The sequence below is a fragment of the Nuphar pumila genome, chromosome 13 (assembly GCF_984573655.1).
Source record: "Nuphar pumila chromosome 13, dmNupPumi1.hap1.1, whole genome shotgun sequence".
Lineage (NCBI taxonomy): Eukaryota > Viridiplantae > Streptophyta > Magnoliopsida > Nymphaeales > Nymphaeaceae > Nuphar > Nuphar pumila.
The window spans coordinates 3,073,128-3,086,836 of NC_143261.1; the positions used below are offsets into that span (position 1 = coordinate 3,073,128).

Consider the following 13,709-nt stretch of genomic DNA (forward strand, 5'->3'; position numbering starts at 1 on the left):
TTTATTTAAAAATAAAAATACACGGTTTTTTCATGCTAAATAGTCATTTAAAACATAAATATCACATTTAAATCACTGTATTTATGTTTTTTCATAAATCTCACGAAAATTTGAAAATCTCGCGATAAATTATAGTTTTAAACTTTCACGCAATTTCTCACAATATTATCCCAAGATTTTTTCATAAATCTCCCTATATTTGTCACTATGCGTTTGCCACACTAGGGTGGAAGTTTTTTAATACTGTAAGAAGCTGTGGACTTGATGTTTAGATAGCGAACAAGGTTACCCAATGTTCTGCCCGTCGAAGCTTAATTAGGTGACCTAAGAGAAAACCCAACAGTAGAAGAAAAGCTCCCATTTTAATAAAATAAGAAACGCCATATGCATGCCACTTGCAAAAGCTAAACGCGTACTTGTAACTTGGAATGAATGCCTTCCACCAAACCTTCCAGAGATTCAAAGGGTTCGGGTATATCCAATCGAATCCAAGTCTTGTTATTCGGATTCAGTAAGCAAAAACGAGATCCAAACGATAATCGGATTCGAATTCAGTTTTGTCGATTTTACATTCAACTTCGACTCATCAAAGGCCATCGAAATCCGAGATTATGTGTCTTAATCAGATTAGGATTCAGTGGAGACTTTGTTCATCTAAGTTAGAATCCGATTATATCTGGTACAGATCCGACTGAGTCCAACCCGTTTACATCCCTACCCAAATCCAATTCCCCCACAAAAGCTTATACGTTTAAGCCAAGAACCACAAAACACGAAATTAATATGATACTCGAACCTTTTCTCAAAAGGGCTCACACTGCACCAAAAGCCCTCCTTTTAGGACGGGTTTCGGGTCTTAAAAAAGGAATCCTCATAATCCACTACAGCGAGTAGAGACCGTGATTCTGTGCCGTCGGATGACAAACGTGGACGGTGATTGTTGATTCTCCGGTTTCCCGAAATGGAGGTCCGCCTGTCACGCCCTGAGGAAGAGTTCCTTCGCTGCGAAGACTTCAAGCGAATAATTACCATATTGCCATTTGGCCCATTTCTACGTGAATAGTAAATATTAAAAGCATGCAGTTTATACAGATCGGGTAAAAGAAGTTCGGAATCGCTAGTTTTAGAGTTTTATAATTAAAATCGAGATCTGATGAATATCCGACCCGTAATTGTGTAAAGCCGTAGTCGAGTGGCACAAATAGCTATCTGGATCCGGATTTCGTAGGAGATTTTTCTTATCCAAATCATTTTAAGTAGGGATCGTATAATGTAATGTTGGATCCGATAATGCCCACATTTCCGTGTCCAACTACGGATATGGATAGGTCCGTTACACTGATATCCGAACCGAAACCGGAACGCGTTCAAATCTTATGCACAAGAAAAGAAAGGTAATATGCAGAACGGAGCCCGCAAATCATGGCACTATGGTAATATCTCTGTAATAACGGAGGTAATTCTATCGTATGGCCTCTATAAATGGAAGGACGGCTATGATCTTCGAGAAGCAAAGGCCATATGCGTGGTGAAAAACCGCTCGAGGGAACGGGAATGGCGAGCGCTCCGTCGTCGACGTCAATCTCCGACCTGCCGGAGAACTGCATCTCCCACATCCTCTCTCTGACGACGCCGAGGGACGTCGGCCGTCTCGTCGAGTTTCCGATCGGCCGCGGACTCCGACTACGTCTGGGAGAAGATGCTCCCGCCCGATTGCCCCGACCTGCTCTCTCGATCCGTCTCTCCCGTCGGATTCTCCTCCAAGAAGGAACTCTTCTTCCTCCTTTGCTCTTCCCCTCTCATCATCGACTCGGGCAAAAGAGTACATCTCTCTTTCTCTCTCTGAGAATGGACAGACGATCAAGGCCATATTCTACATTACCGATTGTCGGTTATATTCAATCTCCAATGCACATCTCACTCGTTGGAACAATGAGAGTGGGGCCCACGGGTGTCTACTGAGACGTGTGGTGTGGATTGAATATAATCAATGAATCGGTTAGTTAGTCGGTTGGGATGAAGATGGATGGAGGCCTTGGCCTTTGATTTTATTTGATGACGAAACTGCCCGTGGGTTTGGTGCGAGGCTGCTAGGGAGGTCTGGGTTTTGAATAAGGGTGTTTCTGTCATTTCGTTAACTGGATGGTGCCCAAAGTTTTGTTCCATGGGCATCCTCAAGTAGAGGGTGGAAGTTTGAGATGGACTGGGCCTAGCCTAGACTCACCTGCTAAGTCCGGCCTTTGAATCCGATGGGGTTTTCGGTCAAACCGGCCACTGTCTCGATACCATTGGTGGTGATTTTCAATATGACCTGATCTCAATCCTTACGTGGATGAATCTTAGGTCGTGTGCGGCTCAAAGGCGGTGATATGTTAGCATCCAGCCTTGATCCCATTTAATCCAAAGTGGGTTCCGATTGGGTAGACTGTAGAGTGGAATTTTGCCTTTCTTCTAAAAAAAACTGTAGAGAGGAATCTGGTTCGGAACTTCATACGGTGATTTTGGGTCCGGAAATGGATGGAAACAAGCGTCTGATTTACGTGATTAAATCCTAATATTCTTCCTACAAAATGCTATAGACCCAGATCCGATTATCATATTTTAAGTTCTATGATCCAGGAAAAATCTGTTCAACCCAATCAGATCCGTTTTCACCCATAATCCGACCTGGCGTTTTTGTTCACACATGCAGGGGTGCGTCTAAACGCGCCTTTGTAAGTTAGAAGAACGAATTAGAAGGTAGAAAGCAGAAAAGACGAGCGAAAAGGATGGGAAAGAATGGTCAAAAAAAAATGGGGAAGGGTTACAGCAGAAGAGGAAAGGGGTAAAGAATGAACGAAAATGGTAGCCGAAAAAGGAAATACAACTTGAAAACGGAAGGTGCCCTGGTGAAATGGATAACTCATGAAAGCCAAAATGGGAGAGGCAGAAAGGAATGAAGGACGGATGCAAATCAAACATGTTACGGAAGATGACATGGAAGACAAAAAAGTACGATAGTGGGATCCTTTCTACATTCAATCCTAACCGTCCAACCAACGGCGGAAGTTTCTGCGTTATCAGTCCAGTGACTAAGATTGGTCCACGCTCTGGCCTAGATGTGGCATGATGTTAGTCATTCAGATGCATCGGTTGGACGGTTAGGATCAACATGGGATCCTCTGCACAGGTGCAATCGATGTGATATGTGTCATATCAATTGCTTGTAGAAGAAGTTATTTTAGTGTGGGTGTTGCTACGGGCAAAGCGGCAAACTATATAAGAAATGTTGGTTTTGGCGGTGAGTGCAGAGTTTGTCGCTGGATGGATCAAGCGGGAAGATATGCATCATGCTGTCTGCGAGGGAGTTGTTCATTGTGTGGGGGTGAAGACCCACGTTACTGGAGGTGGATTCCTCTACCTGACTCGAGGTACGTTCTATATCCTTTTCCTTCTTCTATCTCTTTGATTTTTTCTCGTTTTCCCTGATCTTGTTGTCTTTATCCTTCTCGATATATCCATGGCTGATCGCTCAAAGGCAAAAATCTGATTTTCGTTTTCTAGTGAAAACTTTTCCCTAGATACTTGAATTGAATGGCACTTGAGGATCAGGTCGTAAACTCTTTGTTCCAGCGACTCAAATGTCCCTCCCGTTTATTTCTAACGAAGAACGAATGAATCCTTTTGATCGTCTTGGAAAGTCCCATTAAATAATATATACTTGTTGGTTACTTGGCTTTGTAAAATTGATAGCCTCTGGGGAGGGGAGTTTAGAAAACAAGACCTGTGAGACTTCTACTGACACCTGTGAAATTGTATAATTTTTCTCCAAAACAGATCCAGATATGATCCTTGGATTCTTGATCTTGTACAACTGGCAGGTCAGCATGATGGTGCTCTCGGATTCTATCATATAAAATACAAAATCATAGATCCTGGTATCAGGATTTTCTTGGTGACAGAAAATCTCGTGATAAATTAAAAAATTGTGCTTTTCTGGAGAAAAGCTCAAGACGATGCGGGCATAAGCAAAAATCAATAAATAAATAAATAAATAAATATATATATATATATATATATATATATATATAGAGAGAGAGAGAGAGAGAGAGAGAGAACTATGAAAACACAACGGAAGTACATCAATAAAATTTTTTAAAGTAGGCAATCGTCTGAAAATATTGTTTTAATTTTGAGATTATATTGGCTTTTTTGAAAAAAATCTTGACATTTTCAAAGGAATCGGTGGGGTGGGGTGGGGTGGGGTGGGGTGGGCTAAAAAGACTGTTGGTGTACCACCACCACATGTACAGGAAGGCTTCTTCTTATTTCTGGATGTCCTTTGTGTACTTTGCAGCCGCACTACATCCCATGCTTTTGACTTAGTCAAGGAAAGAAGCGACACAAGTGACACTATGAAAGATTACTGTACTACCATGTGTTCATAAAGTAAGTTTTTTTTATGAATAAAGGAGACGTTTCGAGATATTGGGAGGTCAGGGTTCCCTAATAAAAGGCAAGTTGGGGTTTGGCAGACCCCTGCTTGTCGAGGGCAGTGACAATCTTTTCTTATCATCTTACTTGTCAACTCGCTTGTCAATCGCAAAAGCTTGTGTAATCAAAGTGTAAAAGAGCAAAAAAAAAATAAAGAGAAAAGAATTGCAATCACAAGAAGCAATTACAACGAGGGTGAACAAAAAAAGCTCAACGCATTTAATTCATTTACAATTTTGCCTAAGGGCTATTACAGTTCAAGCATACGGGCTACCCCTTCGGGGTATTGATTCACTTGAACCAGATAGCTTACATGCAACTTTATAATGTAAGTTGCAAGAGAACATGCCCCTCCCCTTCAAATCATGCACCGTTCTCGGTGCTATCTGTTTCTTGGTAAGCCTTGACTTCAGTCGTATAACGGTTGTTCATTCAGAATACAGGCTCCTACGTTGGTTCTGCTATTTTCTCTCACTACATTAAATATTTTTTCGTTTCGCCCAAGTAGTTAACCTTGTGACGAAGGATCTTACTGATGTGCTTTTTAACTCGTTGTGTTGTTGGGGCTCTCTACATGATGAAAGCGTGTTGTGGTACGCTGTGTTTCGGATCTCCATCGTATAGATGAAACTGCTTGAGGTTATACACATGGAACATTAGGTGCACCTTGAAGTCTGGAGGCAACTCCAACTTATACGTCAGCTTGCTCACCTTCTTTGTGATGGTGAAGGGTCCTTCATAATTTTTGAGCAGTCTGCGGTGCCGTCCGTGGAAAATGTTTGTGCGTCCTGGATATAACTTCACCAACACTTGGTCTCCAACTTGAAACTCAGTGGGCCGACGATGTTTATCTGCCCACTTCATTCTCTTTGTCGCCTTATGTAAGAATGTCTTCACCAACTCATTTTACTCGTGTCAGTCTCAAACAAACTGATAAGCAAAAGATGACCTTCCCTTTTCTTGTGCAGCAAAAGTGTGTGTGGTCAGTGGTTGCTGCCTCGTGGCTATCTCAAAAGGGTTGTGGCCTGAAGACTCGCTCTTCTACAGATTGTAACAAAATTGTGTCACGTTAAGAAGCTTCACCCAATTTTTTTGATTGGCACTAATAAAGTGCCTAAGGTACTGCTCAATTATCCTGTTGATGCGCTCTGTCTACCCATCTATCTACGGATAAAAGCTTGTTGAAAATAGCAAATTAGAGTCAAGTAGCCAAAATATTTCATGTCAAAATTTGCCCGTGAAGCAAGCATTGCGATCATCCACGATGTGCCTTGGTATGCCCCAATGTTTCATGACATGCTTTACAAACAACTCTGCAGTCTTATCTATAGGGTACTCCTTCGAAGCTGGGATGAAGGTGACATACTTTGAGAAACGATCTGCCATAACCAGGATAGAACTGAGGCCCTCTACCTTTGGCAGACTAACAATAAAGTCCATGGAGATGTTATCCCAAGGACGTTTTGGAATTGGTAAAGGTTCAAGGAGACTGACAACCTATTGCTGGCAAATGAGGCATGTTTGATCATATCCATTAACGTTGTCCCTCATCTGCGGTCAATAGTAGCCGCACTCAGGAAGTGCTAAAGTTCACTCATGACCAGGATGGCCATCCCATAGTGTATCATGGCACTCCTTAAGCAGTTCTCGGCGGAGGCTTCTCTATCGCGACACGAAAATTCATCTCCCTTTTGTCACGAGGAGGTCATCCTGTAGCCAAAATCGCCGAGTCTTTCCTGTCCGCGCCAAAGAAACAAGGTGTTGTGTTGTCGGATCCTGTTGCATCATTTCGCATATGCGGCTCAACAATGCGCCCTCCAAATGCAATTCAGAAGGCGTCACGCGTGTAGCTGCTAGTTCAGTCCTGCGGCTCAGGGCATCCGCAACAACATTGGTCTTTCCAACCTTGTACTCCAAGGCAAAGTCGAACTCAGCCAAAAACATCTGCCACCGAGCTTGTTTAGGCTTTAGATTCTTCTGTGTCTGAAAATAGCTCGTGGCCATATTGTCCATCTTGATGACGAACTCGACACCCAGAAGGTAGTGTCGTGTTCTAAGGTAATACACCATAGCGGTCATCTCACGTTCATGCACCGTGTAACGCTTCTCTACATCATTCAGCTTCCGACTCTCATATGCAATCAGATGACCCTCCTGCATAATAACTCTGCCAATGGCAAAGTCTGAGGTGTTTGTGTGGACCTCAAAGGGTTTTGAGTGATCAGGCAGTCGCAACACTGACTCCCTCACTAAGGCTTTTTTCAAGTCATCGAAGGCATCTTGGCACACTCTTGTCTAGAGTCATACTTGATTCTTCTTTAACAAATCTATGAGGGGCACAACAATTGAGTGAATAGCCTTTCGATGAAACATCGATAGTAGTTTGTCAAACTAAAGAATGACCGCGACTCTGACACTTTGCTTGGCGGAACCCATTCTTGGATAACCCTTATCTTCTGCCCATCCATGTGTAGCACACTACACCCTATAACGTGGCCAAGGAAGTTGATATTCTCCTGCCCGAAGAGACACTTCTCTCGTTTGACACAAAGTTCATTCTCCTTCAGCACTTGAAACATTGTTCGCAAGTGTTCGACATGTTCCTCAATGTTGTTGCTGTAGATCATGATATCATCTAGGTAAACTACCACGAACTTGTCTAAGTAAGGCCGTAGAAGATTTGGTTCATTAAAGTCATGAACGTAGCTAGAACATTCGTCAACCCGAATGACATTACTAAGAATTTATAAGCACCATAGCGGGTGACAAAGTCATTTTCAGCCCATCACCTTCAACAATTCTCACCTGTCAGTAACCTGATCGCATATCTAACTTGAAAAAGATACAGACACTGCCTAGCTGATCGAACAAGTCTGCTATTAGTGGCAATGAGTACTAGTTCTTCACTGTAACCTTGTTAAAAGCACGGTAATCCACACATAACTGTTTGGAGTCATCATGTTTCATCTGAAAAAAACATCTTGTCTAGCTGCCTGCGCAACTCCTTTAACTCAGTTGGTCCCATGCAGTATGGAACCATTGCGAAAGGCTTCTCTTCCGGGGTCAACTCAATCTTGTGGTCGACATCACGTCTTGGTGGAAAACGCTTTGACAATTTCGGAGGCATCGCCTACTGAAACTCCTCCAACAATGGGGCTAGGGTCGACGACACTATTACTTCTACCTTTCCTTCTTCTGCATGCACAACAACTAAGAATGTCTGCTCTCCATGCTTGACTAGGGGTGTCAATCGTGTCGGGTTAGCGGGTCGACCCGACGGGTTGGCGGGTCAGCATACCTCAACCCAAACCCGACCCGTTTATTAAACGGGTCGGCTGTGGCAAACACGAACCCAACCCGTTTAATAAACGGGTAACCCGACACGACCCACCAACCCATTTAATAAATGGGTTGGGTTAGGTAAACAGGTTCTCATGTTTGCGGGCAGGTTGACGGGTCGGGTTGGCGGGTCGATGGGTTGGCGGGTTGGCAGACGGGTTGGCGGGTTGACCCGCCCGCCTAACCCGTTTATTAAACGGGTCAGCCAGGTTGGCGGGTTGGCATACCCCCAACCCGAACCCTACCCGTTTAATAAACGGGTTAGGCGGGTCGACCCGTTTATTAAATGGGTTGGCTTGACCCCAACCTGAACCCGCCTAAGAGGCTGGTTGGCAGGTCGGGTTGGCGGGTCGTGTCAGGTTTTGCCACCCCTATGCTTGACACCCTTCTTCAACTACATCGCCGATAACATTGAAGACTTGCCTTTTTACGTAAGACACTGCATTGTGTGGGATAGGTTTAGACCTATGATCGTCAACGTGTTAAACTTTGGTAGCATCATAACATTCTGGCTCTGCAGAAACTTCATACCCAGATTTTTCTTAAAATCGTCCAGGGGCACCACAGAGAAGTTGGCTTTGTCGACCCAACTCCCCAGTTAGATAACTACATCTCTTGCTTCACCAAAGATGAGCCTGGCCTCAGAATTTACCATTTTGATGTTTCTCTGCTTTGGCCCAGGCTTCAAGCCTAACCGCTCTGCCTCTTCCCTTGAGACAAAGTTGTGTGTGGCTCCAGAGTCTACCATAGCTAAAGAAGACTTTTCATTCGTAATGATTTCGAGATACATCAGTTCTTTGATAACCTGCATGTTCTCAACTGCGCAATTTCTAGCTGCGTTGATTGATCGCATGGCTCCTATCCGTGGTTGCATAATCTTAGTGTCGCTGCATTCAGTATCACTGCATTCCTTGTGCATTACATAGGCTTGCTCGTCGTCATTCACGAGGTGCTAGGGGTACTGCCTGTCGATATGTCTATCGCTACAGAACCAACATGTCACAACCACACCCTTGTTGTTGTTGTTGTTATACTTTGGGTAATTCTGTTTCTTGGCGGATTGATGGCATGTCGATGCCTCACCTTTATCATCGCGTCGCTCATTCTTCTTGCTTCTGTGATTAGGCTTTTTCCAAACTTTAGTTGATGGGGTGAAAGGCTTGCGCTGAGTGTGAACTAAGTGCTCGGCCGCCACATATGCATCTTTAAAAATATGGGGGTTGTTCTTTTTTACTGCAGACTCTACATATGGCTGAAGTCCCACAATGAACCAGTTGAGCTTGTCATCTTCTGGCATGTTAGGCACCTTCAGCATAAGCTTTTGGAACGTTTTGACATAGTCTTTAACGAACCAGTATGTTTAAGCTCATGAACCATTCGATACGCCTGCCTCTGCACATTCCTTGGCATGAAGTAGTTGTGCAACTCTATTTTAAAATCGTCAAAGGTGTCTATCACGCATTGACCCCTCTCAATGTCACTGTGCTTCTAGCTCCACCAAGCGATAGTGATGCAGCCTTCACGCGTTTTGCCGAAGGCAGAACCACGAGATGCAGTCTTCAGCCCTCACGTTTTCAGATGGTGGCTATGAAAGGTAACACCACATAATTGTACACTGAACATGCTGGAGTAACAATGTCGAACCACGATGGCGAGGCTGGATTCCTTTTATTTCAATCTCAATAACAATGAACAAGGTACTTAATAAAATGAAAGGTAAAGACAAATACTGACAGTAACAGGGAAGCAAAGAAAATGGCTGAAAAAAAAGGAATGCTGCTGAAAAGAGACTGTGGTTATTCTTCAAAGAAAAGGTCCCCTCATGCAACCCTAGACAGGGTTTTTAAAGCTGATCACTGGAACTGGGTCTCGGGTCTGGATCCAGACCTGAGACCGTTTCAATTTGCAACCGGGTCTTCCCTCTTTTGGAATAGGTGTGTATTACATCCCCGCATTTTAGTCGTTGTTGACCGGTTTTCCAAAATGGCTATTTTTGTCCTGTGTAAGCTAACCACCGACGCCTCATTAGTAGCTTCCTATTACTTCAAGGATGTCGCCCGCTTCCATGGGTTACCCCGCACGATGACCTCTGATCGTGACATGCGCTTTATGAGCCATTTCTGAAAATCATTATGGGCTTTATTGAAGACCAAACTTCAGTTCAGTAGCGCGTATCACCCTCAAACCGATGGCCAAACCGAAGTTGTGAATCACACTTTAGGAAACTTGTTACAGAGTTTAGTGGGGGAAAATGTCAAAACCTGGGACCTAGTCTTGCCTCAAGCCGAGTTTGCATATAACAGCTCCATCAATAGATCCACAGGCAGATCTCCTTTTCAAGTTATTTATGGTCGGTCACCCACTCATGTCGTAGATTTAGCTCCAGTGTCCAGTCTCCCTGACCTAGCCTCAGACGCCTTTGATGTTGTTGAATACATGCGTGATATACATAGGCAAGTCTGAGCCAAACTCGTTGAGAGTTACGAAGCGTACAAAGCTTTCATTGACCAAGGTCGTCGCGACATCCAGTTTCAAGTCGGTCAGTTAGTTTGGGTTTACCTACGTCCAGAGCGTTTCCCAGTCAGTACATATAGTAAATTGAGCCCTAAGAAATATGGCCCCTTCAAGGTCCTCCGACGATTGGGTCTGAATGCCTACCTCCTTGAACTGCCCGAAGCTTGGAACATTTCTCTGATTTGCAATGTGTCTGATCTATATGCTTACTGTGGGGACAACAAGTCGTCAGAGCCGACTTCTTCCCAACCAGGGGAGAATGATGCAGAGCAGACTGTACCAAAGCAGGTTGAACAGCGCCACCCTGACACGACCAAGGAACCCGACCCATCACAGGGAATAGACGGTCGGATCTAGTAGCAGGATCCGATCACAGGTGAGGGGACCCGATGCAGGGATGTAATATGCACCTATTCCAGAAGAGGGAAGACCCGGTTCTAAATTGAAACGGTCTTGGGTCCGGATCCAAACCCAAGGCCCAAATCCGGTGATCAGCTTTAAAAATCCTGTCTAGGGTTGTGTGAGGGGACCTTTTCTTTGAAGAATAATTGCAGTCGCTTTTCAGCAGGATTCCTTTTTTTCAGCCATTTTCTTTGCTTCCCTGTTACTATTAGTATTTGTCTTTACCTTTCATTTTATTAAGTACCTCGTTTATTGTTATTGAGATTGAAATAAAAGGAATCCAGCCTCGCCGTCGTGGTTGGTCATTGTTACTCTAGCATGTTCAGTGTACAATCGTGTGGGTATTACCTTTCACAACCACCATCTGGAAACGTGAGGGCTGAAGACTGCATCTCATGGTTGTGCCTTCACTGCTTTCGGTAAAACGCGTGAAGGCTGCATCAGATAGCATCACCATCTAGTAACGATGATGCGGCCTTAATCCTGAGATCTTCAAGTGTCACATTTTGAATATTCAAGTAGTCTTCTACTTAGAACAAAAAGTTCTCAATGGTCTTGCTGTCTCGAGAACCATTAAACTTTGTTGGTCTTAGTACATCAATCCTTGATGACCTCTCACCATTTCTCCCATTTAGGGTCACTGACCGCTGGAATATGCGGTTTTTCAACTGAAGCTTTCATACTTAATTCTGCAAGTCGGCCATTGTTGTCGTCAATGCAATGACCTGCCCCATCAGTAAGTTCACCTGCTCTTGCAGGCTCGCCACCACATCATTCAGTCCACCGAATGATTCAACTGCGCGTAAAATTGATTCATTGTGCAAAGTCATATCTTTCACCAGTTTGTTGACAGTTGCAGCCATCTCTTCTTGGCCTCGCGGTGAACCCATCTCCTCAGTTTTGGCAACTGCCTTGCCTTTGGTGTACCGTAATCATATAATTAATTGAAAGCAAAACATGACATTTAAGTATTTTACGGATGGTAGAACCGTTGTGATGAATGGCAGTTGTGGTGTTTGTTTGATCAGTGACAGTGTCCTACTTGCAGGTTTCCGGAGGTGGCTGAGCTCTTGCAAGTGTGCTGGTTGGAGATCCGGGGCGCAATCAAAGCCTCTGAACTCTCCCCACGCACCCAGTACGCAGCATACTTCATTGTAAAGCACAACACCCATTCGTTCGGTTTTCACTTGGTCCAGGCCGAGCTTTCTCTCAGCATGTGCGACGGTGCTCTCGCCTCCAAGTGTGATGTCTTCATACATTTGGAGAAACGCAGCGAGACCCCGCCGCTCCCCACTCACAGCCACAGGTATGGGTTGGGAAGATTCCTGAGCTTCAGACCCGATGGGCACCTCATGTCGATGCGGTCCCCGGTCGACCTGCACCCAAGGGAGGATGGTGGTGAATGGATGGAGGTTGAGATCGGGGCGTTCTTCACGGATGATGATCATGATGGTGGGAAAGTGGAGTTCAGTATGATGGAAGTGAATGGCGGTCATTGGAAGAGTGGGCTTGTGCTTGAAGGGATTGAATTTAGGCCCCAAATCAAACCTCAAATCTAACTAACTGCTCTAGTTGTGCATGCACATGAGTATCTGCGCGTCTGCTATTTCATTACCTTCGGTGCATGAAGTCCGTATAATGTTCATTACTCCTTGCTTTTCATTTCATTTTTGGCGTGTATTGAGTAGTTTACAGGTTGCCGCAGCGCTACTACTACTACTAGTAGTAGTAGTAGTCTTATAAACTGGTTTGCTGGTTTTGTGGAGGTTTGAAGCTACGAATTGTAAAAATTTCCACTGTAATGAATTCAAGAAAGTGTTTTTCGTTTATGTCTGTTATGGATTACAGAAAATTCTACCCAACTACAAGTTTATCTAAGAGGAACAGAAAATATAAGGGAAATTGCACGGAATTCATTAGAATAACTGAATGAATTAAAAACAGGAAATAACTGAAATAAAATGAAAATAACAAATTGTCACATCAATCTCAACTCTACCTTAAATTCTTCTCCTCTCAATGAGATAGTACAAACTCAAATGTTTTAGGTTTCCTATCTAGATAAACACCTAAGAAAGCAAATCTCAATCCTACTTAAATTGCTAAAATGGAATACAGATCAATTACTTGGATTTAATATCCGTTATAATGATCCAAAAAAAAAATCCAAACTAAAAAATATGAATTTCAAGTGATCCAATGAATCATGTGGACCCAAATATATGTCGCTCTACTCCTGCATCAATTACCCTTGAATTGTACCACTTCACACAAGCCTTCCCACACCTCCGCCAAGTTCTTCAAGGCTCAGGCTGGACTAGGGCTGGTAAGGAAGCTGAACGAGACAAGCTTGAAATGTTCAAGCTTGGTTCATTCCTATGGTGACCCAAGCCGATTTTGAGCTCAAAATGAGCTTGAGTTAAACCATCCAAGCTCAAGCTATCTTGTTTATAAAAACAAGTACATTGTTTTAGAGCTGAAAGAAATAGGGTTATAAAAACACACATGTAAAGTATATCTAAAATATATTTCATATTGTTTATATTCAGCTTGCCGATCGAGCTTATTTTACAAGTTTGAACAAGCCCTTTCCGAGTCGAACATGAGCCAAGTCACAAACGGCTCAGCTTGTTTCCCAGCCTAGGGCTGGGCCCTATTGCGCCAAGGAGCCAAACCCAATAAAAGGGCCCATGTAAATGGTAATTGGGTTGGGCCCCATTGGAAAATCATTTTACCCAGTCCCAACACCATCGTTCTTACTATGACAATAGGTCACGCTGGTTGGGGTCATGCGTCTATAGACAGGAAGACAACCCAGTTGTCACTTGGTACATATTTTTCAATCTTTTTCGTATTCTCTAAAAATAAAATATATTTGTATATATTAAACTTATAAATTTTTAACGTATAAAAGAAAATTAAAATACATGTCCTCGTGTCCTACTTTCCATAAAAAAACACGTATTATTCATATCTCAAGT

At 43.5% G+C, this 13,709-nt stretch overlaps 1 protein-coding gene across 1 annotated transcript; it reads left to right on the forward strand.

Moving 5' to 3' along the window:
• Nucleotides 1-1,554: 1,554 nt before the first annotated feature.
• LOC149817522 (F-box protein At2g02240-like) lies at nucleotides 1,555-12,441 on the forward strand. Its single transcript, XM_089985437.1, is given in 5 exon segments — nucleotides 1,555-1,640; nucleotides 1,642-1,822; nucleotides 3,291-3,362; nucleotides 3,364-3,410; nucleotides 11,777-12,441. Coding segments are annotated over 5 exon segments (897 nt in total). The 3' UTR covers nucleotides 12,288-12,441.
• The last annotated feature ends 1,268 nt before the right edge of the window (nucleotides 12,442-13,709 follow it).